General features: G+C 42.3%; 1 protein-coding gene across 1 annotated transcript in view; it reads left to right on the top strand.

Annotated features, from left to right (window-relative positions):
- SBF1 (SET binding factor 1) overlaps positions 1 to 27,898 on the top strand; it is a gene marked incomplete in the record, with an annotated part of 3,250,730 nt that overhangs the window by 1,123,989 nt on the left and 2,098,843 nt on the right. The window contains 1 exon segment of the mRNA XM_044088658.1: positions 14,273 to 14,371. Coding sequence (XP_043944593.1) covers positions 14,273 to 14,371 — 99 coding nt within the window.

The raw sequence follows: 27,898 nt of genomic DNA, 5'->3' as shown, positions 1-27,898 counted from the left end.
ATCACTTCAGCAAGAAGAGTGTCTGAACTGCAGGCCCTCATGGCAGTGGAACCCTTCATTACCTTCCATGTGGACAGGGTTTCCCTCAGGAGTAATCGATCCTTTATGCCCAAGGTGGTGTCTAGTGTGGCTCTAAACCAGCCCATTCATTTAACTACTTTTTTCCCTAATCCTCAGAATAAAGGGGAAAGGATACTGCATTCTCTGGATGTACACAGAGAGCTTAGATTCTATTTGGACAGAAATAAGTCTCTCAGAAAATCTGACTAGCTGTTAGTTAGCTTTGCTGCAGGGGCAGAGGTGAAGGCCATTTCAAAGCAAACCATTTCCAAATGGATAGCACATTGCATCCATTCTTCTACAACCACCATGGAAAACCTACCCCACAGGGGATAAGAACACATTCCACCAGGGCTGCATCTACCTCTACTGCATTTCTCAGAGGAGTCCCTACCAGGGACATCCTGGAAGCTGCAACCTGGAGCTCTTGTACATACATTCACCAAGCATTACCACCTGCCTATCTTTTCTAAGTCCAGAGCTGGTTTTGCCACCACAGTCTTACATGGCCTTATTGCTAGCCCTAATGCTCTTTAACCACCTCCACCCTTCCTTAGCTTTGGGAATCAACCCAAATGTGATGACTGCAACAGTGAAACACGAAGAACATAGTACAGTTTTGTACTCTTACCATAAATGTAGATGTTCGAGTGTATTCACTGTTGCAGTCCTTGTTACCCTCCCTCCAGCCCCCTGACTTCTCTTGACTTTACCTTTCCTCCTTGTTTGGTATATATTATATCATGTGTATTTGCTTTTTGCTGGGGGTGTTCCATACCATATAATTGCTTCCTACTGTGGGGGCACCTGACATCTGGGGCAAAAAAAAATGATGTAATGGCGTCGGCTGCATGTTTTATACCCCTGACGACCTGACGTCATGGAAGAATGTAATGGCATCGGCTGCATGTTTTATACCTCTGACGACCTGACGTCATGGAAGAATGTAATGGTGTCGGCTGCATGTTTTATACCCCTGACGAACTGACGTCATGGAAGAAGCGACAGCATCTGATGCAGAAGTCCGAAGACTCTGGTATTCAGGCCGGCTGAGGGCTACCTGCAGGCAGATAACCCAAATGTGATGACTGCAACAGTGAATACACTCTAACATCTGCATTTATGGTAAGTGTACACAACTGTACTTTTTGCTTTCTCCTTTGCATAAATATTGCACCATATTAAATCTCTTTTTCTTTCCCATGTCCACATTTCTTCTTCAGATGTCTCCTGATCTTCCTGTCTCTCCTTACTTTGAGTACTTGATGTTCTTCGTGTTTCACTGTTGCAGTCATTACATTTGGGTAATCTGCTGGCAGGTTGCCCTCAGTCGGCTTGATTAACAAAGTCTTGGGTCCTGCGTCAGTTGCTGTCCCTTCTTCCATGACGTCAGGTTGTCAGGGGTATAAAACTTGCAGCCGACACCATTACATCAGTCTTTCTTGCTGTGCGGTGCCCGAAGCAGAAGCATTTCGCAAGTGCTGGTTGGCCGACTCCTGAAATTTTTGTTTTCGAGTTTCAGAACCGAAGTCTTCAACAACTAAAAGCTAAGTACCACCCCGTTGGGGAAACTTTTTCTTGCTCCTTACCGATGTCATTAAAAGTTAATAATTGCATTACTTGTGGAAAGCAAATACCTCACAAAGATTTTCATTCATACTGTATTCCTTGCCTAGGCCCTGACCACGACATACCTTGCTATCGGTTTTGTGCTTTATTTAATCAGCGCAGTATCAGTCGTCGATATATTTTTGCCTCTAAATATTCTCGGTTTAATTATCCAGAAATGTCGTTGGTTAGCCATCTGACTACCGGGATTCCGAAAAAACACAATGATAAAGACAGAGACAGGCTGTCGAGGTCCAAAACTGACGCTTCTCCTAAGCCAGTCGCCAGTTCGCCGGTACTCAGTGAGGCGCTTTCACAGCCCCTGACACTCGCTACTTCTGATTCTCAGGCCTCTACTGAGACCCATTCGGAGTCCGGTATGCCACGATATACTTCAACTATGGAGCCCGCGGATGTCTCTACCTTGGATGGGTCCAGAGCCGCTGTGCAGGCACCAGCTTCAGAGGGTGTATTCAGGCTTACAGACTTGCATATTAAATCAATGCCTCCTTCATTACTAAGGCCTAAATCTCAATCCATGTCTAAAAAACCGACACCCAGGCCACATGCTCAGGCCTCTATGCCTAAAAAACAAATGATAAAAATGGCTGAAGATCTAATAACTCTAATCAGGGGTAGCCAACACCCCCCCCCCCCTTCTAAGAGGCCTAGGGCTGAGCTTGACTATGAATCTTCTGGTCAGGATTCTGTTTTTTCTGACTCTTTTGATGACCTGGATTTGTCCTTACCTACTTATGAGGATTCTAATGCAGATGACGCTGTTCCCTCTGCTTCCCCTCCTGAGGATTTTTCTTTTGGGGAAACTTTACATACTCTAAGGGAGCATTTTCACTGGGAAAGCCAGGAATTTTCTGATTCAAAAAAAAGAGACTTTGGGATTTCATTCTCCTACCTCAGCATAGGCCTTTGGCTATTCCTCCTGTACTAGACGTTGTTGATGATGCCTTCTCGGAATCCAGTTTGGCCCTGATTCCCTGCCTCCTGCTCCCAGTAAACATGACAGGTACTACAGGATCTGTGAGTCCCACAAGTTCCTTTTCAAAAATCCTATTGCGGATCCACAGACTATTTCCCAAGGGCATTAAGGCTTCTACTGCTAAAAATCCTACCCCTTCTGATAGAGACTCCAGGGCGCTGGATAGATGGGGTAAAAAGGTTTACACTTCAGCAACCTTGGCCATTAGAGCTTTAAACTGCCAGTTTCATATGTTAAAATATCAGCAACATGTTATTGGACTGCTTAAACAGAAAATGATGTTGATTCCTGACTGTGTGGAAAATAAAGACTTACAGGATTTAATGCATTCTGCTGAACAACTTGAAAAACATACTTGGCAATGTTGATGTTCATCGTGTTTCACTGTTGCAGTCATTACTCTTGGGTTATCCTGCTGGCAGGCTACCCGCAGTCAGCCTGAATTCCAAAGTCTTGGTTCAGCGTCGGTTGCTGTCGCCTCTTCCCTGACGTCAGTGCACCAAGGGTATAAAAGATGCAGCCGATGCCATTTTCTTCAGTCTTTCTTGCCGCGTAGTGCCCAAAGCAAAAGCAGTTCACAAGTGCCGGTCGGCCGACTCCTGTGATTTTCAAAATCGAATTTCAGATCCGAAGTCTTCATTAAAGCTAAGTACCCCATTGGGGAAACTTTTTTCTTGCTCCAGACCGATGTCAGAAAAAGTTAACAATTGTATTTCTTGTGGGAAGCAAATACCTCATAAGGATTTTCATTCTTACTGTATTCCTTGCCTAGGCCCTGATCACGACGTTGCTAGCTGTCGGTTTTGTGCTAAATTTAAACAATGCACTATTAAGCGTCAGTACGATTTTGCCTTTCATTACTTTGGCCGAAGGTTTAATTATATAATGCCATCAGAACAGCTGATGACCAGAGTTTATAAAAAGCGCAAAGAAAAGGAAAAGGACAGACATCCGAGGTCCAAAACCCACGATGAGGCCCCCGCTAGGCCAGTCGCTGGTTCTCAGTGACGCGCTTTTGCAGCCCCTGACACCCGCTACCTCAGAGCCACAGGCCACGTCCGACTCCCACGTGGAGCCGACTAGGCCTCTGGATACTCAAGGTATTGGACTCTCTGAAACTGTTCCCTCAGATGGGTCCGGAGCCGCTGAGCAGGCATCGGCTTCTGAGGGTGTTTTCAGACCAACACAATTATATGTTAAGCCAACCTCAGCTTCAAAGACCAAAACAGCTCTAAAGACAAAGAAACAAGTACAGCATTCTCCTGGACAGACTTCCATACCTAAGAAACAGATGTTTAAAATGGCCGAAGACCTAATTAGTTTGATCAGGGGTTCCCATCCCCCTCCTGATAAGAGGCCTAGGCAAGAATGACTCTTCTGATCAGGTTTCAGTTTCCTCTGACTCCTTTTCTGAACAGGGGATACTCTTTTCCTCCCTATGAGGATTCTGATGCTGAAGAATCTATTCCTTCAGCCTCTCCTCCTGAGGATTATTCTTTTAGGGAAACCCTGCATACCATGAGGGAGCATTTTCACTGGGAGAGCCAAGATTACTCAGAATCTAAGAAAAGGCTCAGAGACTTTCTTTTACTACCTCAGCACAGACCTCTTGCTATTCCACCTGTTCTAGACGCTGTAGATGATGTATTTTCAGAGTCCAGCCTGTCTCCTGACTCTCTACCCCCTGCACCTGCTAAGCCAGACAGATACTACAGGGTTCCAGACTCTCATAAATTTCTATATAAAAACCCTGCTGCTGACCCAGAAACTATTTCTCAGGGTCCCAAAGGGGTCAAGCTTCCACTGCAAAAAAACCCTGTCCCCTATGATAGGGATTCTAGGGCACTGGACAGATGGGGGAAAAAAGTTTACACTTCTGCTACCTTGGCTGTAAGGGCTTTAAATTGTCAGTTTCATATGCTTAAATATCAGCAATACTTAGTCACTGCTTAAACAGAAAATGTTGACAAATTCTGAATGTTCTGATATCAAGGAAATGCAGGATTTATTGCATGCAGCTGAGCAAATGGGAAAGCATACTTTGCAATGTGGTTTTGATTCAGTGGAGGCCTCTTGCAGGGCCGCTGTTACGGGTTCTGTCATCAGAAGGCATGCTTGGTTAAAGGAACAGAAATCTGCCTGATCATGTTAAAGCAAAATTATTGGATGCTCCATTACAGCATTATACTTTGTTTGGTGTTAAGGCAGAAGAGGTGTTGAAGAAAATGGAGGATAAAGCGAAATCCATGCAGACAGTTAAGGATTTCCTACAGGTACAGCCACCCAGATTTAGCAGGAACTGGCATACAAAGAATTGGTCCTTTCCAGTGTCAGACAGGCCACAAAGAGGCAGATACAGATGCCCCAGAGGCAGATCCCAGCCCCAAGGCTCATACAGGCCTAAACAATGGGGTGCTTCTACCTCCAAAACCGGAGAAGACAAATCACAACCATACAGGAAACAGTCCCATTGACTTTCCTCTGCCAGAAGTAAGCACTTATCTTTTGGCCAGCCCCCTTAGGGGGAAAACTAGCACTTTTTTCACCAAATTGGCACATGATTACCAAGGACAAATGGGTCTTGAACATAGTGTCTCAAGGCTACAGGTTCCACTTTCACACCCTGCCAAGGGCAAAAGGTATGCCAGACCGGCCACACAATCAATTGGCAGAGGCACAAAAGCAAGTTTCATCCCTCATGGACATGAGGGCCATTCAACAGGTACCACAACAAGAGCAGGGACAAGGATTTTACTCAAGACTTTTCTTGGTGCCCAGAAAGGACAAAGCCTGGAGACCAGTACTGGGCCTGTCTACTCTAAACACATTTCTGGACATTCCAAAATTCAAAATGCTGACTCTGCAGCAGCTACTGCCCATGCTGGGCAAGAAGGCTTGGCTCGTAACTTTGGACCTAAAAGAGGCATACATGCATGTCCCAGTCAGACAGTCTTGCAGAAGATACCTCAGATTCATAGCTGGCTCAATGCACTACCAATTCTCTGTACTGCCCTTTGGCTTATCTACTGCGCCCAGGGTCTTCACAAAATGCCTGGCACCAGTAATTGCATTTTGCAGACAAAGAGGAATTCAAATATATCCGTACTTGGACGACTGCCTTATTCAAGCAGAGAACAAAGATATTCTACTAAAGCATCTGGCGTTTGTAAAAAGATTACTAATTTGCCTAGGGTACACAGTAAACGAAAAGAAATCAAAACTAGTACCCTCTCAAGAGATAATATTCCTGGGTGCAAGCTTATATACAACTGCCCAGATGACTTATCTCATGCCAGACAAACAAAGGCAACTGACTTCTTTCTTCAAAATGTTGGCAACAAAGACCCAGTTATCTGCAAGAAAAATTCTGCAGGCTTTGGGCGGCTTGATGGCATCCTGCATTCTGCTAATTCCATATGCCAGACTGCATATGAGGAAACTACAATGGTATCTAAAAAGTGTTTGGACTCAACATTGCCACAGCCTGGAAACATTAATTACCCTCATTCCCTGCCTGCAACAGGAGTTTTGATGATGGGCACAGGCCTGTCACTACAACAAGGGACAGCCATTCACTTTACCCACAGCCAGGCAGACACTAACAACGGATGCATCAGATTATGCCTGGGGGGCCCAAATGTATTCAGGGCACATGGCCCGCAAGCCAGATGCATCTTCATATCAATCAAAAAGAGATACTAGCTGTTCAGAATGCCTTGACAGCTTTCAAGGATCTACTTCATCCAGGACAACTACTGATAGACGGACAATACTACAGTCATGTGGTACATAAACAAGCAGGGAGGCACACATTCCTACCCCCTCTGCAGACAAGCCATGACTTTGTGGGACACAGCATTGACTTATCAAGTTCACCTGCAAGCACAATTCCTGCCAGGAAAAATAAATATTCGGGCAGACGAACTAAGCAGAAACCTCATGGATCCCCACGAGTGGAAACTGGATCCACAAGTCTTCAGCATGATAACAAGGAAATGGGGATGCCCAGACATAGATCTGTTTGTCTCCCCTCACAACTGCCAACTACGGAGATTCTGCACAAGGATTTATCACAAGCAAGCATGGAAAGTGGGTACCCTATCCTTCAGCTGGAAAAACCTAACAGTATATGCCTTTCCTCCACTGCCTCTCCTCCCCAAGGTTCTCCTAAAGGTCAGACAAGAAAAGCCAAAAATGATACGGATTGCCCCAGACTGGCCACGCCAGCACTGGTACCCAATCCTAAAGAACTTGTCTCAAGGTCCAGCCTGGACATTGCCTCAAACTTCACTTACTGACCCAACAAAACAATCCGATCCTGCACAGCCAACTCAGGACCTTAAATCTGGCAGCTCTTTCCAAAGCTGTAATGGATGTTATTTTGGAGGCCAGGAGGCCCAGTACCAGAAAATCTTATGCAGAAAAATGGAAGAGATTATGTGCTTGGAACCAGGAACAAGGAATTGACATGTTTGTACCAAATATTCCTCAGATTTTACAATACTTAACTGAGATGCTGGACAAAGGCCTATCTTTTTCATCAATTAAGATTCATGCCTCTGCCATTTCAGCCCATTACAATACGGAACCACCTATTTTTCTCATCCTTTAATAAGGCAGTACCTCAGAGGGGCCAAAACATAAGACCTCCAAGGAGAGCACCAACTCCTGCATGGGACCTCAATTATGTCTTGGAAAAATTCACACTGCCTCCTTTTGAGCCAGCCTCAACAGCTGATATAAAATTCTTATCCTGGCAAACAGTTCCTCTCCTAGAAATAACCTCTGCAAGACGAGTCTCGGAGTTACAGGCACTCATGGCTGTGGAAGCTTTTATCATTTTCCATCCAGACAGGGTTTCTCTGAGGACGAACCCTACATTTATGCCTAAGGTGGTGTCCAGTGTGGTCCTTAACCAAACCATTCACTTGCCTACCTTTTATCCAAACCCACAGAACAAGGGTGAGAGACTTCTGCATTCTTTGGACATACACAGACAGCTACGCTTCTACTTGGACAGAACTAAAGCTTTCAGAAAGACTGAACAACTTTTAGTGGCATATGCTGCAGGATCACAAGGAAAGGCTATCTCAAAACAGACTATTTCAAAATGGATAGGCCACTGCATTCATTTCTGCTACTCACAGCATGACAAATTAGTGCCTAAGGGCATTAGGCCACATTCTACCAGAGCAGCAGCCACTCCAGCAGCCTTCCTCAGAGTACCAACCAAAGACATCTCAGATGCTGCAACTTAGAGTTCAGTGCACACTTTTACAAAGCACTACCACTTACCTCTCTACTCTAAATCCAGAGCAGGCTTTGCCACTGCAGTTCTGCAGGGCCTCATAGCCTGTCCTAATCCTATTTAGCCTAGCCACCTATCCTCAGCTTTGGGATTCAACCCAAGTGTAATGACTGCAACAGTGAAACACGATGAACATAGTACAGCTGTGTACCTACCATAAATGTAGATGTTTGAGTGTATTCACTGTTGCAGTCCAGGTTACCCTCCCACCACCCCCCTTTCATTTGCTGTGTCTTATCTGTACTTCTCTATTCTATACAACCTATGTGGTGTATTTGCCTGTAGATGAAGGAAATATTTACTTTAGTGCATGCATGTTTATTGGCATAATCTATTTAACCTACCCTTTTGGGGGCACCTGACATCTGGGGCAAGAAAAACAAGAAAATGGCGTCAGCTGTATCTTTTATACCCCTGGCGCACTGACGTCAGGGAAGCGGCGACAGCAACCGACGCCGGACCAAGACTTTGGAATTCAGGCCGACTGCGGGTAGCCTGCCAGCAGGATAACCCAAGAGTAATGACTGCAACAGTGAATACACTCAAACATCTACATTTATAGTAGGTACACAACTGTACTTTTTGATTCTTTAGAGGCCTCTTGTAGGGCTGCTGTTACTGGGTCTGTGCTTAGAAGGCATGCTTGGCTTAAGGAGCAATCTTTGCCCTATCATGTTAAAGCTAAATTGTTGGATGCTCCTTTAAATCAGGGCCACCTGTTTGGCAACAAGGCTGAAGAAGTTCTTAAAAAGATGGAAGATAAAGCTAAATCTCTGCAAACTGTTAAAAGATTTTTTACATGTTCAGCCTCCTAGATTTTGTAGGCACTTGCTCTCTAAGAATTGGTCCTTTCCAGCCCCTTCCAGGTCTTCCCAAGCCAAACCCAGACACAGCAAAAACACCAGTTTTCAGTCCGAAGGGACTCGTAGAACTAAGCAGTGGAGGGCCTCCACTTCCAAGTCTGGGAATAACAAGACTCCCCCCTATGGTAAACTGTCTCAATGACTTCCTTTTAAAATTACCAAGCACTTATCTTCTGACTGCCCCTTTTGGGGGGGGGGGGTGCTCTTCATGCAGAGAACTTGGGAACTCATTACCCAGGACAAATGGGTTTTAAATATAGTGTCCCAGGGATACAAATTTCACTTCCACACATTGCCAACACCAAATGGATGGCCGGACCTACCCCCAAATCAGTGGGCAGAGGCTCAAAAACAAGTACTTTCTCTCTTAAGCATGGGGGCTATTCAACTGGTACCAGAAGAGGAAAAGGGACAAGGTTTCTACTTGAGACTTTTCCTGGTACCCAGAAAAGACAAATCATGGCATCCTATCCTGGACCTGTCTACTCTAAACACCTTCCTGGAGATTCCAAAATTCAAGATGCTGACTCTTCAGTTACTTCCTATGCTAGGCAAAGGCGTCTGGTTGGCAACACTAGATTTAAAAGAAGCATACCTGCACATCTCAATCAGGGAGTCTTGCAGAAGATATCTATGCTTCAAAGCAGGCTACACACACTATCAGTTCTCTGCACTGCTCTTTGGCTTATCTACTGCGCCCAGGGTATTCACAAAGTGCCTAGCTCCAGTTATTGCATTTTGCAGGCAAAGAAGTATTCAAATATACTCATACCTTGATGATTGTCTAATTCAGGCAGAAAGCCAGGACATACCTTTAAATCATCTGGCCTTTGTAAAAAGGGTTCTAACTTGTCTGGGGTACACCATAAACGAAAAGAAATCACAACTGGTACCCTGTCAACAAATTACATTCCTGGGAGCAAGCTTGAATACAACTTCCCAGATGGTTTACCTCACACACCAGAAACGCTAATTCATTTGACAACCTACTTCAAACAAGTGGCCACTAAAGCCCTGGTATCTGCAAGACAAGTACTGCAAGCCTTGGGGTTCATGGCCTCCTGCATTCTTCTAATTCCATATACAAGACTGCATATGAGGAAACTACAGTGTTATCTAAAAAGCAATGGAGTCAACATTCTCACAGCCTAGAAACAATGATTTCTATCATACCTTGCCTACACCTAGACTTCTTTTGGTGGGCAGAGGCCTGCCACCAAAACAAGGGACTACCTTTCACACCACCCCCTGCCGCCCAAACCCTAACAACAGATGCATCAAACTATGGATGGAGGCTCACCTGGCAGGGAAGTGCATTCAGGGCAAATGGAACCCAAGTCAAATGCACCTGCATATCAATCAAAAAGAAATGTTATCTGCATTCTTCCAGGACAACTAATGGTAAAGACTGATAACACCATGGTTATGTGGTACATAAACAAGCAGGGCGGTACACATCCTTACCCCCTCTGCAGACTAGCCGTGGCATTGTGGAACACAGCCTTGAGCTCCCAAGTGCACCTACAAGCTCAATTCCTACCAGGAAAATTAAATACACTGGCAGGCAGACTAAGCAGAAACCTCATGGACCCACACAAGTGGAAACTGGAACCAAGGATTTTCAGCATGTTGACAAGCGAATGGGGGAGCCCAGATATAGACCTGTTTGCCTTCCCCCAGAACTACCAATTGGACAAGTTTTGCACAAGGACTCCCCACAAACAAGCCTGGAAAGTGGATGCTTTGTCCTTCAGCTGGAAAAACCTATCAGTCTGTGCCTTTCCCCCACTGCCTCTGCTCTCCAAAGTACCACTAAAAGTCAAACGGGACAAACCAAGGATGATTTTGATTGCTCCAGACTGGCCACGCCAACACTGGTACCCCCTCCTGCGCAGTGTGTCACGGTTATCTCCATGGCACCTGCCTCAGACTCTTTCCCTGCTGTCTCAGCAGGAGAACCAGATTCTGCACCCTCAGCTTCCAACACTGAACCTTGCAGCCTGGCTAATTGCTTAAACTCTCCCTTACCATCCCTCAGCAAACATGTGATGGATGTCATCTTAGAGGCAAGGAGGCCTAGTTCTAGAAAATCTTATGTTGAAAAATGGAAAAGATTCTGTACAAGGGATGAGCACAGCAGCGCCCAATTTACCTCAGATTTTACAATACTTAACTGAGATGCTTCATAAGGGCCTGTCATTTTCCTCCATTAAAATCCACGCCTCAGCCATTTCAGCTCATTATAACACAGAACCTCCCCTTTTCTCTCATCCACTGCTCAAGCAGTTCTTCAGAGGGGCCAAAAATTTGAGACCACCAAGGAAAGCTCCAAAACCCCGCGTGGGACCTTAACTTTGTTTTGGAGAAACTCTCTCTACCTCCTTTCGAGCCAGCTGCTACTTCAGACTTAAAATTTCTTTCTTGGAAAACAGCTTTCCTTTCTGCAATCACTTCAGCTAGAAGGGTATCTGAATTACAGGCCCTTATGCAGTGGAGCCTTTCATCATCTTTCATGTGGACAGGGTGTCACTCAGAACCAATCCATCCTTCATGTCCAAGGTGGTATCCAGTGTGGCTCTTAATCAGTCCATTCATTTGCCAACCTTTTTTCCTAATCCACAGAACAAAGGGGAACACGGATACTGCATTCCTTGGATGTGCATAGTCAACTTAGATTCTACTTGGACAGGGCTAAACCTCTGCTGGTAGCATTTGCTGCAGGGGCGGAGGGGAAGGCTGTTTCAGAACAAACCATTTCTAAATGGATAAGCCATTGCATTAATTTCTGCTATAAGCACCGTGGAAAACCTATCCCCCAGGGGATCAGACCTCACTCCACCAGGGCTGCATCTACTTCTACAGCCTTTCTCAGAGGCGTTCCTACCAGGGGCATCCTAGAAGCTGCTACCTGGAGTTCTGTACATACTTTCACCAATCATTATCATTTGCCAATTTTCTCTAAATCCAGAGCTGGCTTTGCCACTGCAGTCTTGCAGGGCCTTATAGCTGGCTCAAATGCTTTTTAAACTCCTCCTCCCAACCATAGCTTTGGGAATCTACCCAAATGTAATGGCTGCAACAGTGAAACATGAAGAACATAGTACAGTTCTGTACATTTACCATAAATGTAGATGTTAGAGTGTATTCACTGTTGCAGACCTGGTTACCCTCCCTCCTACCCCCTAACTTCTTTTGGCTATGCCTCTCCTTTCCTTTACTGTGCTTAAGCCTTTTTGGTGCATTTCTTTTTTTGTTGGAGGTATACCTTTGTGTTTTTTATGTTTAATTTGCTTGCCATTAAGGGGGGCACCTGACATCTGGGGCAAGAAAAACTGATGTAATGGCGTTGGCTGCATGTTTTATACCCCTGACGACCTGACGTCATGGAAGAAGGGACAGCAACTGACGCAGGACCCAAGACTTTGTTAATCAGGCCGACTGAGGGCAACCTGCAAGCAGATTACCCAAATGTAATGATTGCAACAGTGAGTACACTCGAACATCTACATTTATGGTAAGTGTACACAACTGTACTTTCCATCATGCTGTGATATAACCTGTGTTAGACCTACAAAAAAATCCTTCACTTTGCAGGCATTCCATAACTTCAGCTCTTATTAATCTTATTTTCTCTATTGCCTCTTTGTGAAATTTTCCATATCGGATGCCTTTGCCAATATTTTTCTTCAAATATCTTTGGGACTGCCTTTTTTATATTGATTAATTTGGCTGTCAACCTTGTGTAAATATTTGCTTTTTATAATTTCTCAAAGTATTTTGGGTTTCTAATACAATGATGGGAATGGAACCCCATTCCTAAGTCAAAGTACGATTGAAGTACATGAAATTAGTATTGTTTCAATCTTTGATGTCAGCCAGAAGTGCTCTTCGCAGCACCCTCAGTTTGCCCAGTAATGACTCCTGCAATTCGTACGGAGTTGCATGTATTGGTAACGTATCGAGATATGATTGTAGATTCTTTTTTATAAGGCTCATTGCTCCTGCTACTATTGGAAGTGTCTGGGTATCTTACTTCCACATTGCTGTCATTTCTGTCTGCAAATCCTGATATTTTTTGACTTTGTCTCTTCCTGTATGCAAGACACTGTGGTCACTGGGTGTGGCAATTTCAATGATCAGTGCTGCTTTTGTCTTCTTTTCCTGGACCACTATATCCGGTTTTCTAGCATCTATCTTTTGAACTGTTGGAAATGGATGATCCCATGTAATGTAGACTTCATTTTCTATGATGCTTTGTAGTTCATGTTTCCAGTGTTTCAGCCAGTTCTGTATGATTTTGCACAATCCCCTGTGCAACTGTCTTGCCACATTCTATTATGTCTTTCAGTATACAGTCCTCCTGCCATTAGTATGTCACAACCAGCAGTGAGGTGTGCAACTGTTTTGAGTTCTGTTTTACAAAACCTACATTTGTCTGTTTCTCCCACTTGTTCAATGGACTTTGTAAGCACGTGTACGTAACTCAATGTCTTGTGCCACCAATATTAAGCTTTCATCTCTTCGTTTGAATTCGCCTCTCCTTAACCATTCCTGCATTCATTCCTGATCAACATCAAGTTCTTCCAGATGTTTTTATACCTGGTCCTTCACCTTATATTCCTTCTTTTGTGTTTTGGCACATTAAGATGCTGCCTGATCCTGATTTTTATTTACTTGTGGTTTGATTTCCATTCCTGCTTGATGCCAATATGCTTCTGCTAAACTAAGCAGAGAGGTCATCATAGATTTATTCTCCTCATGCTTCAAAACTTTCACTACATTGAGGTCTTGTGAGATCAGCAGATGTGTGTGGAGCCCCATGATTGCAGATCTATAGATGTAATCAGTTTCTAAGAGGCTCATCCCTCCTTCAGAATGGGGAATACATAATCTTGGTATGCGCTGAGTTTTATAAATCATTTGGTGAGCATGAAGCATATCTGCTTCTAATGTGGCTTGTGCTATATACATTAAGATTAATTAAATGTTAGCCCTTTCCTTGTTTTCCTGTGAATGCTGCTTTCCAATTACTCTAGGATTGTGTTGCTAGTGGTTATGCTCGTTACATTATTGTTTTCATGTATGTTTTACTTTAGCAAGCTGTTTTTAAGGCACTGGTTGTAGAGTTGATTGTAAATTAGAAGTTACTGCCCATATATTGAAGTAGCAGGTTGGTTTTATTTTGGTTTTGCAGACTATTGAACTTTTTCCCTATTTTACTTGGAGTGTACCACTGATATCTGAAATGTGTTGCCTGACTGTTGTCCTAGTGGATACATTGCAGTTTTCATTGTCTTAACTGTGAAAAACTGTTATGTAAATATATGTTGTACCTGTATTTTATCCAGAGTTTATTTTACTTTGTGAATTTATTCATAATTTTTGCTGACTTATTACACTTGCTATTTAGTAATGACTTTTTTCTTTTTCTTGTAGTTAATAGCAGATAAAATGGACCAGATTCGATTGGAAGAAGGGACTCCCCAGAAAGTTTTGAAGCACATCAGAGAACTTGCAGAACAATTGTTCAAAAACGTATGCTACTTTTATGGGTTGCTTTCTTTCATTTGTTTTTGACTCAGAGTTACCTTATTAGAAGTCATAGAACAGTAAAAAGTAAGAATTTATGGACAAAAATAAATTAATGGAGCCCTGCTCTGTTTTATTAACTGATTTTTTCCCCTTGTCATAGTGCCATCTTCCTTTTTCCATATTTTGTACTTACATAGCTGTTTGTTAATGTAACTGGGTAGGTGGTCTTCATAAACCCCTTCAAGACATGATGTTCTTCGTGTTTCACTGTTGCAGTCATTGCATTTGGGTTATCTGCTTGCAGGTAGCCCTCAGTCGGCCTGATTAACAGAGTCTTGGGTCCTGCATCGGTTGCTGTCCCTTCTTCCATGACGTCAGGTCGTCAGGTGTATAAAACATGCAGCCGACGCCATTACATCAGTCTTTCTTGCCTTGCGGTGCCCGAAGCAGAAGCAGTTCACAAGTGCCTGTTGGCCGACTCCTGACATTTTCTTTTTCGAGTTTCAGAACCGAAGTCTTCAACTAAAGCTAAGTACCCCGTTGGGGAAACCTTTTCTTGCTCCTTACTGATATCAGTAAAAGTTAATAATTGCATTACTTGTGGAAAGCAAGTACCTCTTAAAGATTTTCATTCGTACTGCATTCCTTGCTTAGGCCCTGACCACGACCTAACTTGCTGTCGGTTTTGTGATTTATTTAATCAACGCAGTATCCATCGTCTGTATATTTTCACCTCTAAATATTTAGTTTCTCGGTTTAATTATCCTGCAGTGTCGTTGGTTAGCCATCCAACTACCGGGATTCTGAAAAAACACAAAGATAAAGAAAGAGACAGGCCGCCGAGGTCCAAAACTGCCGACAACACTTCTCCTAAGCCAGTTCGCTGGTACTCAGTGAGTCGCTTTCGCAGCCCCTGATATCCGCTACTTCTGATTTGCAGGCCTCTACTAAGACCCATTCGGAGTACAGTATGCCACGAGATGCTTCAACTATGGAACCCACGGATGTCTCTACCTTGGATGGGTCCAGAGCCGCTGTGCAGGCACCGGCTTCAGAGGGTGTATTCAGGCCTACGGACTTGCATATTAAACAGACACCTCCTTCTTCAGTTAGGCCTAAATCTCGAACCATGCCTAACAACCAACGCCCAGGCCACATGTTCAGACCCCTAGGCCAAAAAAACAAATGGTAAGAATGGCTGAAAATCTAATAACTCTAATTTGGGTAGCCAACCCCCCCCCCCCCCCTTCTAAGAGGCCTAGGACTGAAGTTGTTTATGAATCTTCTGACCAAGATTCTGTTTTTTCTGACTCTTCTGATTATCTGGATTTGCCCTTATCTACTTATGAGGATTCTGATGCAGAGGACTCCATTCCCTCTGCTTCCCCTCCAGGGGATTTTTCTTTTGGGGAAACCTTACATACTTTAAGGGAGCATTTCCACTGTGAAAGCCAGGATTTTTCTGATTCAGAAAAAAGGCTTAGGGATTTCTTACTCCTACCTCAGCATAGGCCTTTAGCTATTCCTCCTATACTAGACATTGTTGATGATGCTTTTTTGGAATCTAGTTTGGTCCCTGATTCCTTGCCTCCTGCTCCCAGAAAACCTGACAGATATTACAGGGTCCCTGAGTCACACAAGTTCCTTTTTAAAAATCCTGTTGTGGATCCAGAGACTATTTCACAGGGGCCCAAGGGCATTAAAGCTTCTACTGCTAAAAATCCTACCCCTTACTCCAGGGAGCTGGATAGATGGGGTAAGAAGGTTTATACTTCTGTAACCTTGGTCATTAGGGCTTTAAACCACCAGTTTCATATGTTAAAGTATCAGCAACATGTTATTGGGTTGCTTAAACAGAAAGCGATGTTGATTCCAGACTGCGTGGAAAATAAAGAATACAGGATTTAATGCATTTTGCTGAACAAGTTGGAAAACATACTTTGCAATGTGGTTTTGATTCTTTAGAGGCCTCTTGCATGGCTGCTGTTACTGGATCTGTGCTCAGAAGGCATGCTTGGCTTAAGGAGCAATCTTTGCCTGATAATGTTAAAGCTAAGTTGTTGGATGCTCCCTTAAATCAGGACCTCCTGTTTGGCAACAAGGCTGAGGAAGTTCTTAAAAAGATGGAAGATAAAGCTAAATCTATGCAAACTGGTCAAGATTTTTTACAAGTTCGGCCTCCTAGATTTAGTAGGCACTGGCCCTCTAAGAATTGGTCCTTTCCAGCCCCTTCCAGGTCTTCTCAAGCCAAACCCAGACACAGCAAAACCCCCGGGTTTCAGTCCCAGGGGACACACAGGACTAAGCAGTGGGGGGCCTCCACTTCCAAATCTGGGAGTAAAACGACTCCCACCTATGGTAAACTGTCTCAATGACTTCCTTTTAAAATTACCAAGCACTTAGCAACTGACTACCCCTTTGGGGGGAAAGATTGTTCTTCATGCAAAGAACTGGGAACTTTATTACCCAGGACAAATGGGTTTTAAATATAGTGTCCCAGGGATACAGATTTCACTTCCACACGTTGCCAACGCCAAGCGGGTGGCCGGACCTACCCTCAAATCAGTGGGCAGAGGCCCAAAAACAAGTACTTTCTCTCTTAGGCACGGGGGCTATTCAGCTGGTACCAGAAGAGGAAAAGGGACAAGGTTTCTACTCAAGACTTTTCCTGGTACTCAGAAAAGACAATTCAGGGCGTCCTGTCCTAGGCCTGTCTACTCTAAACACCTTTTTGGAGATTCCAAAATTCAAGATGCTGACTCTTCAGTTACTTCCTATGCTAGGCAAAGATGCTTGGTTGGCAACACTAGATTTAAAAGAAGCATACCTGCACATCCCAATCAGGGAATCTTGCAGAAGATACCTACACTTCAAAGTAGGCTACACGCACTATCAGTTCTCTGCACTGCCCTTTGGCTTATCTACTGCTCCCAGGGTATTCACAAAGTGCCTAGCTCCAGTTATTGCATTTTGCAGGCAAAGAAATATTCAAATATACCCATACCTGGACGATTATCTTATTCAGGCAGAAAGCAAGGACATACTTTTGAATCATCTGGCCTTTGTACAAAGGGTTCTAACTTGTCTGGGGTACACCGTAAACGAAAAGAAATCACACCTGGTACCCTGTCAACAAATTAAATTCCTGGGAGCAAGCTTGAATACAACTTCCCACATGGCTTATCTCACGCCAGAGAAACAAATTAATTTGACAACCTACTTCAAACAAGTGGCCACAAAAACCCTGCTATCTACAAGGCAAATACTGCAAGCCTTGGGGTTCATGCCCTCCTGCATTCTTCTAATTCCATATGCAAGACTGCATATGAGGAAACTACAGTGGTATCTAAAATGCTTATGGTGTCAACATTCTCAGGATCTAGAAGCAATGATTCCTCTCATAACTTGCCTACGCCTAGAGTTCCTTTGGTGGGCAGATGCTTGCCACCAAAATAAGGGACTACTTTTCACACCACCCCCTGCCGCCCAAACCCTAACAACAGATGCATCAGACTATGCATGGGGAGGGCTCACCTGGCAGGGAAGTGCATTCAGGACAAATGGAACCCAAATCAAATGCAGCTGCATATCAGTCAAAAAGAAATGTTATCTGTACAGAATGCTCTGACAGCCGTCAAGGACCACATTCTTCCAGGACAACTAATGGTAAAGATGGACAAACACCACTATTATGTGGTACATAAACAAGCAGGGGGGGGGTATACATCCTTACCCCCTCTGCAGACTCGCCATGGCATTGTGGAACACAGCCTTGAGCTCCTAAGTGCACCTACAAGCTCAATTCCTGCCAGGAAAGTTAAATACACTGGCAGACGGACTAAGCAGAAACCTGATGGACCCACACGAGTGGAAACTGGAGCCAAGAATTTTCAACATGTTGACAAGCAAATAGGGGAGCCCAGATTTAGACCTGTTTGCCTCTCCCCAGAACTACCAATTGTACAAATTTTGCACAAGGACGCCCCATAAACAAGCCTGGAAAGTGGATGCTCTGTTCTTCATCTGGAAAGACCTATCAGTCTATGCCTTCCCCCCTCTACCTCTGCTCTCCAAAGTACTACCAAAAATCAAACAGGACAAACCAAGGATGATTTTGATTGCTCCAGACTGGTCACGCCAACACTGGTACCCCCTCCTGCGCAGTGTGTCATGGTTACCCCCATAGCACCTGCCTCAGACTCCTTCACTGTTTTCTCAGCAGGAGAACCAGATTCTGCACACTTAGCTTCTAACACTGAACCTTGCAGCCTGGCTAATTACATAATTTCTCCTTTACCATCCCTCAGTAAACCTGTGATAGATATAATTTTATACGCAAGGAGGCCTAGTACTAGAAAATCTTATGCTCTTATGTGAAAAATGGAAAAGATTCTGTGCCTGGAACCAATGTCAAGGGATGAGCACAGCAGCGCCCAATTTACCTCGGATTTTACAGTACTTAACTGAGATGCTTCACAAGGGCTTGTATTTTTCCTCCATTAAAATCCACGCCTCAGCCATTTCAGCTCATTATAACACAGAACCTCCCCTCTTCCCTCATCCACTGCTAAAGCAGTTCCTCAGAGAGGCCAAAAGTTTGACACCACCCAGGAGAGCTCCAACCCCAGCCTGGGACCTTAACTTTGTTTTGGAGAAGCTCACACTACCTCCTTTAGAGCCAGCTGCTACTGCAGACTTAAAATTTCTTTCTTGGAAAACAGCTTTTCTTTTAGCAGTCACTTCAGCTAGAAGAGCATCTGAATTACAGGCCCTTATGACAGTGGAGCCTTTTATCATCTTTCATGCGGACAGGGTGTCCCTCAGAACCAATCCAGTGTGGCTCTTAATCAGTCCATTCATTTGCCAACCTTCTTTCCTAATTCACAGAACAAAGGGGAACGGATGCTGCATTCCTTAGACATGCACAGACAACTTAGATTCTACTTGGACAGGACTAAACCTCAAAGGAAATCTGAACAACTGCTGGTGGCATTTGCTGCAGGGGCAGAGGGGAAGGCTATTTCAAAGCAAACCATTTCTAAGTGGATAGGCCATTGCATTCATTTCTGCTATAAGCAACATGTAAAACCTATTCCCCAGGGGATCAGACCTCACTCCACCAGGGCTGCATCTACCTCTACAGCCTTTCTCAGAGGCGTCCCTACCAAGAACATCCTAGAAGCTGCTACCTGGAGTTCTGTACATACTTTCACCAAGCATTATCATTTTCCAATTTTCTCTAAATCCAGAGCTGGCTTTGCCACTGCAGTCTTGCAGGGCCTTATAGCTGGTCTTAATGCTATCTAAATTCCTTCTCCCAACCATAGCTTTGGGAATCTACCCAAATGTAATGACTGCAACAGTGAAACACGAAGAACATAGTACAGTTGTGTACACTTACCATAAATGTAGATGTTCGAGCGTATTCACTGTTGCAGTCCTGGTTACCCTCCCTCCAGCCCCCTAACTTCTTTTGGCTATACCTCTACTTTCCTTTACTATGCTTAAAAGTCTTTTTGGTGTATTTGCTTTTTTGTTGGAGGTATATCATTGTAAGTTTATATTTAATTGCTTCCCATTAGGGGGGCTCCTGATATCTGGGGCAATAAAAACTGATGTGATGGCATCGACTGCATGTTTTATACCCCTGATGTTATGGAAGAAAGGACAGCAACCGACGCAGAACCCAAAACTTTGTTAATCAGGCCGACTGAGGGCTACCTGCAAGCAGATAACCCAAATGTAATGACTGCAACAGTGAATGCACTCGAACATCTACATTTATGGTAAGTGTACACAACAGTACTTTCTAAGCCATGGCAGTTAAATGTATGGTAAAATGCTTTTTAAGAATAATACTATACTAAGCAACAGCACTGTAGGGCAAACATTTGTTTGGTTTGCCAGTAACATGCAGTAAATACTAAGTTACACACTATCAGGCACAATAAAAAGTATGTGAAGAGTTTTACTAGAAGGCCGTACACAGTGCCTCTACTCAGTCGTGTGCCTTAAACTTAGAACACTTAGTAAAACAGAATTAAGTGCAATACTTGGAATAGCTCATAATAGTATTTAGAAATGTGTTTACATGACGAAAATTAAGTTTGGCTTTTTCTTGTTACCTGATTTCCCTGCAATCAAGCATTGCATGTGAACCCAGGCTGTGCCTGCAAACTGTCTGTAATGATCAGTGTACTACCCCGTTAGACAGACTAAATAAATAAAATAAACTGTTTGGATATATATCTATAGATCAGGCACTACTCAACCATCATTGACTTTGTCCATATAGAAATGTAGAAACTGTGGCTGACAGAATTCTCATTCATAGTTTACATATGGCAGTACTAGTTAACTCCTTTTGTCTTCCTTTCACTCATTAGAATTGTATCATATCTTAACTACTTTTGATGTAGTTTGGAAGTCTTGGAATATCTGGGTGGGGAACTGATATGCAGCATTAATTGCATATTTATTTTTTAAACATACCTTTATTGAATTATCAGTTGTGGCTTAGGCAGTTTAACATTTATACAAACGTAATCAAATTGTATTAACAAATTAACATTAACAAACATTATACTTCACATATAGTGCTACATATCATATAACCTAAGCAACATTACATAACTTATTCAGTTCCTGTCCCCCCCTTTTTAAACAAGAATCATCTTTATTAAACCATCACTTACGAATTAAGCAGTCGTGCATTTATATAAATGAAAACAAACAACACTGACACAATCTTAGTTGCAAGCGTTTTACATCACAAACCATACTGACACACTCCCGGTTGCAGACATTATACATCACTTATAAATCTACCCAATCATCTTCATTTAAAAATTACATAGCTAATTTAAGTCTTGCCTTTTTGTTAAACCTCATTCCTCACTTGTATGTACTGTCCCCCCAGTTCCCATTTTTGCAATGTAGTCTGCTCATACCCTTTTCTAAAGATCGCAGTTCCAGTTGTTTTATCTCTTTTTACTATATTTACTACTTCTAATATAGTTGGTTTGGATTTTGATTTCCACCCAGCATCTCCAGCAGTGTATCCCGCAGGGAATCCTTAGTCCGCCAACCCACCACCTCCCAGAAAATATGTTCCCAAGTACCTCTTTCTTCCCTGTCACACCTCCAACATTTGCTGTCTACCTGAGGAAAAATTCTCTGGAGTCTACTTGGGGTATAAAAATATCTACGTAAAGATTTCCAGCAAAAATCCTAAATCTTCTAGATATTGTTGCATATTTGGGAGACATATATATATCCTCCCATTGTTTCTTTGTGAATTGCTTATCCAGTCTCTCTTCCCAATCCTTTCTAACCTCCTCTGATTAATTCTTATAGTTATCAAGCAGTATTTTATATGCTTTACTAATTGTTCCTTTTTTAATGGCAGCTTCTGTTTTAGGTTTTGCTAAAAACTCTACCAGTGCTGGTCTTTTTTAGAACCCCCCCCCCCCCACCAGTTCTTGTTCTATAATCTGATATCAGTCCTTGATAGGGAAGGCAATCTCTAACCTGCAGTCCAAATAAATTCTTGGCCTCTTCCCATTCTATTACCTCTCTAGTTATTTGCTCCCAATATCTTGGTTCCTTTGCCAGTTTTCTCCAATAAATTCCAGCCCCCTCTTGCCTATTGTCTATATCTCTAACTGTAGTCATCCCTATTGCAGGATCTTCTTTCTCCATTCCCATGTTGGTTTAGTTCTTAGAATACTTTCTGCTACTTTATGGATATAATATTCTGTATGATTATTATTATTCTCATTAAAGGCCTGCATCCAAAATTACAGTCTCTCCTTGTTACTTTAGCTTCCCCCCTTTTTCAATGTCATCCCTTTCTACTTTGAATTATAGTTTTCTGCTTGATGCTATGTATAAGAACCTTAACTGTGTAGCTCTGAAATACCCCTTCAAATTGGGCAATCCCAGTCCACCTGTTCTACTGGAAGAATGAGGTTGTCCCACTTGTTTCTTGCCTTCTTCCCCTCCTAGTCTTTCACTTCTTTATTAATTGCTATACCCAACTTCTCCTCTGGTTGATAAAAATATGCCTGACCTTTTTATAAGACTAAAGGGACTAAAACATTTTGACTGCTTGTATCTTACTATCCATATTCATATAACAAAGCTTCCATTTTCTCAGTTTTTGTATTATCTTTTGTTTAGTCTTCTCCGACATATACTTAGCTGTTACTCCAGAATCAGTTTTAATCCATACTCCTAAATATTCCATTTTATCCTTTCCCCATAAATATGGATATTGCTGAACCAGCATTAATTGCATATTGATGTGCTAGGTTAATGATCACTTGAAGTGGGAAATTATGTTAAGTACACAGCATCCTTACTGTACAACAGATTCCATTACAAGATACTGCATTTCAAAATTTTCAGCTGTGTTCACATAGTTAAATGCATTGCTATTGTTTAGTCATCTAGTAGTGTTTGACTCTGTGACATCAAGGACTTCAGCACACCAGGCCTGTGTCAAAAAGTGCTTCTATAAGTTTTTGAAATTTCATATTCATTGCTTCAGTAATGCTGTCTCCGTCTTACCCACCACTGTCTCCTCCTCCTTTTGCCATTGATTTTTCCCAGCATCACGGCATCATTGTCTTCTATAATGATTACTACCTCCTCATTATGTGGCCTAAACATCGGAGTATTGATCAGATGTTCGTGGAAACTCTCTGGATTTATTTAAGTTTCTATTAATTTGACATTGCAGTCCACAGAATTCATAAAAGTTGTTTCCAACACAGCAGTTCAGTAGCATCAATTTTCTGGCTCAAAGCCATACATGTAGTCATACTTTTAAGGCCATGTGTTGTTATTGGGAAAATCACAGATATGATTATACATACCTTTGAGTATGTGCTGTCTCTTCTTTTCAAAATCTTACCCATATTTTCCACAGTTTATCTTCCAGTAAGCAAACTTCTGTTAATTTCATGGCTGCAGTTACCATCTTGCAGAGATCTTTGAGCTCAGGAAAACATCATTGCCTCCATTTATTCCCAGTCTGCTTGCAAAACACTTAAGGCAGGATGTCATAATTTTAGTTTTTCCTGATGTTGAGAAATATGCCAGCTTTTTCTTTCACCTTCATCAACAAACTCTTTGGCTGATAGTCCCTTTCCGCCATCAGAATTGTATTAGTGGAATGCGTGACCAACAGTTAATGTTTTTCCTGCCTTCGGGCAGTTTTGATTCTAGCATCTGAAATGCATGCAAGCCATCTGATAAATTCAGGAGGTGACTGTCAAACTCGAAAACTGTATATGGAAGCTTTTGCATCAAGTGTAAATGGAATGATTTATATGGAGATGTTAAAAGGGAGTTTTTTTTTTTTTTTTTGCTGGTACCCCTAATTTACTCGGGGATTGTCCTACCTACACCTAGTTAACCCATTCATTTTTTCTCCTGAGGAGTAACTGCCAGGTCAGTGGAGGGTTCACTAGCCCCTTCCATAGAAGAGCACACCAGGCCTACCCTTGGGGCAGGGTGAGAGACCAGCAACACATTTGTTCCGTAATTAGGGGTGTCTCCAGTGCTGAGCATATTAGAAATAAGGTCAAGCCTATCCCTTATCAGGGTGAGAGTCCTGTGTCCCAGTCATTACTCTGTGACTGATGCACCAGTTCTATACCTTCATTAGAGGCAAAAATTAGGTGGTCGGGACCAGACTAATCTGTAAGTCGGATTGCTCTCTTGTCCTCAGCTATCCCAAGCACTGCAGCAAGCTGCCTGCATGGGGAGACATTAAACTCCACATATATATTTTTTTAGGTGCTGTGTGTGACTGGTTATCATGCATAGCAGGCATGCTCTTTGTGGATGCAACACTCAGTGTTCCATTTTGGTATCTTATATATGGCAGACCATAGTCACTCAGTCCCATCCACTCAAATGCCTATGTCGCTAATTGAACACGCATTTTCTTTGTTGCGTCTTAGGCTTTATTCCTCTTTGCTCTGGAGGCAAGGTAGGGACATGTCTTTATCAGATTCCATTTCTGAGATAATGATGGGCAATTATGGAGCATGTTGTTATGCAGGTTGGTACTAACAATTTGAAAAACTGTTGACTGTAGGAGACAGTTATTTCTGTGTTTAGATATAATCTTTTATTGAACTGTTCATGTTTCCACTGTTATTGAGAGAGGAAACAAAAAGATTTTTGTTGAATAAAATAGTACTCATGAAGAATAGTTCTGTAACTGTTAACTTGTCGTTCAGCATGGCTTACATTTTTCACCTTTATTAGGCTAGCTCCTTCTGTGCATTTATAAAACCTGATAAATGAGTTATAATTACTTGACCTTTCACCTTCTATTTTGATGATGTAAGTGTTGATGATTAAGATTTTATTTAATAGAGTGAAGCATCCAAAAATGCCAATGGAAATGGAAGTATTTATCATAAGGATTTGATGCATTAGGTTTGCATTATGAGTGGAATTTAACTGGAGGTGGGTATCGGCCTTCCTACTAAGTCTCACAGAAGAAATTTTATCAGTCTGGGTTATGTGAGGTTTTTTAGTACGTTGTGACTGTCGGCAGTTATTTGAGGAGAACAGTCACTTTAGTTGCTACTTATATTCATCAGTCACTTCAGGTATTTTAGATTTGATTGATTTTTTATTTAACCAGGTGGATAGTCTAGTCCTGGGACCCTTTTCAGCCAGAACTTGTGTTACAAGGCACTAACAACTGACAAGGCTGTTTAGAATACATTGACTCACTTAACCCAGTAAGCAAGTTAAAGCATCTGATTACTTTTACAATAAAAGGATTTATACTATATGGAGAGATGATGTAGAGTATGAAAATGGAAATGGATCTAAAATAAAGCCAAGTTAAAATTTTGAAGATATTTACACATTATTTGCATTATGCACAAAAGGACAGTGTAGTTTACTCACAGAGCTGTAGTTGAAAGGGTTTACCTATTTCTTGATTGATGTAATCCTTTTATTGCTGCTATTATAGAATATAGTGCTCAATGTTTTTACATCTTTTTGTGGCATACCAGAAGCTTATGATGATCTTGGAAAAGTTAACCTATAAATGATGTTATTATTGTGATTTGGAGAGTTCACAAGGGGTGTTCTGCTCCCATTAAAGAAGACACTGTGAGGAAAGATAAAATGAAAGCACTGGGCATATAAACATTTGGATTTGTCTGCAGGTTTGACTTCTCTTGATGAAGGAAAAAGAATTGTAAATGCCTGACTTCAGAAAAATGTCCTAGGGGAGAAAGAAACATGGGGAGTCTCCTGGGAAAATTAAAAAGATTAGTGAATCAAAGAAAATTGCAGTGGGCCTCAGTTTTGCAACCAAACACGGATAGGTGCAGAGGTCAGGAGTGTTTAGCCTGTGGTATCAAGTCTCAGTTCATCACTGCAGCAGAAGATGTTAAGTTTTGTTCCCTCATGCTTCTCAGTGCATGTGGAAATTTCTGTCTTAATTCACTGTCCTCCTGTTGGTTCCATTTGTTTTGGTGGGAGGCACTAGGAAAAGGAGAAGCTAGGGAGAAGACTGCTTCACTTATTAAAATGGTAGTACAAATGGCTTTGGGCATCTTCCATGTACACTGTATGACCAAATGAGTTGGAGGGCATATTGATATAAATTGAGATGTATGGGTGGCAAAATCAAGAACTTTGTCATTGAAGATTTCAGACTTGGTCTTCTCTGTCTCTTCACTTGTTCATCAGTCAGCTTGTTTGATCCTTTGGGCAGATAAGTAACCCTTTGGGGACCTTCCTTTCAATGTTAAGCAAAAGTTGGACTTTGTTGCTGCTTATGTTTGGGAGAAATGTAAAGTGTCTGTAGAGAATTCAGATTTATTGCAGAAATTCACACACGGCTTGCTTATTATGTGTAGCGGATTCACACAGTGTCCACTTGTGTAGTGTTGGTTTTCAATGTAAAGTATAAAAAATCTAAAATAGGCTTGCATCCCATAACTTATTTTTAGAACCAACAGCTTAAGGCCCTTATGGAAACAGTCATAGACTCCTGTATCTGTACCTTAATATCCCCCTTCAAACTCCTAAGAAGAGGAAGCCAGTTAGGAGGTTCCTGAAGCAACTTCTGTTTTACCCATTCTGCTGGGGCCCTTTTGGAGTCTTTGGACATTCAGTCTCTCCATTTCAACTCTCTGGTTCTGCTGCAGGGGATGCTGCTAAGGGTCAGGAATTTAGCATGATCTGGATGGCCATACATATGCTTGCCACCATTTAGGGAGAACTACACTTTCTGATATTAGAAAGGTTAGAGAGTACCCTGCAAGTGCTGCTGAGGGAAGAGGTACAGGGCCCTTGTATTGACGCATGTACATCCAGTATGATTCGGAGTTTGTACACCTCTAAGAAAAGTTAAAAAAGATATCTATCTATGTGTATGTATCTATATTCATCTCTTTCTCTCTCTCTCTATGTATATATATATATATATATATATATATATATATATATGGGTCTAGAACTATTCACTGAAAGCACAATTCACTGAAAGTCAAATGACTCTGCACAAATCACTGAAAGCACAATTCACTGAAAACACATTTCACTGAAAGTTATATATGGCCTTTTCCCCACTGTAGTGCGAACCTGGAGTTAGAATATATCGTAAGGGGGGTGTGGGGGCTGTGTGGGGCATAACCCCCCACATAGTTTGGATGTATGTTAAGTTTATAAAAGAGTAATTTATTGAAATTGCAAGTATCCGTGTATAGTTCAAAATATTTAAAATAGGTGGGGGGCGGTGCCCCCTACACCCCCCTTACTATATATTCTAACTCCAGGATCGCACTACAGTGGGGAAAAGGCCATATATAACTTTCAGTGAATTGTGTTTTCAGTGAATTGTGTTTTCAGTGAATTGAGCTTTCAGTGAATTGTGCACAGTGAAATGTGCTTTCAGTGAATAGTCCTAGACCCGTATATATGTTTTCCTTTATCTCCATCTCCAAGAGAGTCTAAAAAGGAATGGTATTCCTTTAATTAACATATTTTAAGGCCTTCCAGTCTTCTTTACAGTCTGCATCCCCACTTCTTCCTGTCTAAAAAGGAAGATGTCTTTTTTTCCTTCAGGTATTGACACCTAGTTCAGTGCTGAAGAAACTGGGTTTGGATTATGTCTCCCAGGTGTCTTCTCCTGACTCTTTAGAGTCTGATTAAAGTATTTCCTCAGATTCCCCAGTAAAAGAAATTTCATTTTCTGACGCCATAGGTATAATGAAGGACCCTGTCAAATGGCAATATAAAGAAAAGTCTGAGACTCTGAGAAGATATGATGCTTTGCAGGTATAGATCCCTAAACCTTTGGCTGTTCCTCCTATATTATAGGTTGTCTGATCTGCACCTTAGTGCTGCATATATTACACCCTACAGTCGTTCCCCTACTCTCCAAAAAAACTAACAGGATTTATAAAGTTCCACGGTCCCACAAGTTACTTTTTTGCAACCCTGTGGCTGATCCATCTGTGCTTTCCATAGCCAAAGATTCCA

Source organism: Protopterus annectens, chromosome 11.part0 (genome assembly GCF_019279795.1).
Source record: "Protopterus annectens isolate FY-2018-M chromosome 11.part0, PAN1.0, whole genome shotgun sequence".
Classification (NCBI taxonomy): Eukaryota; Metazoa; Chordata; order Ceratodontiformes; family Protopteridae; genus Protopterus; species Protopterus annectens.
Note: the sequence above shows the minus strand (reverse complement) of the source record. Positions and strands in the feature narration are given on the sequence as shown.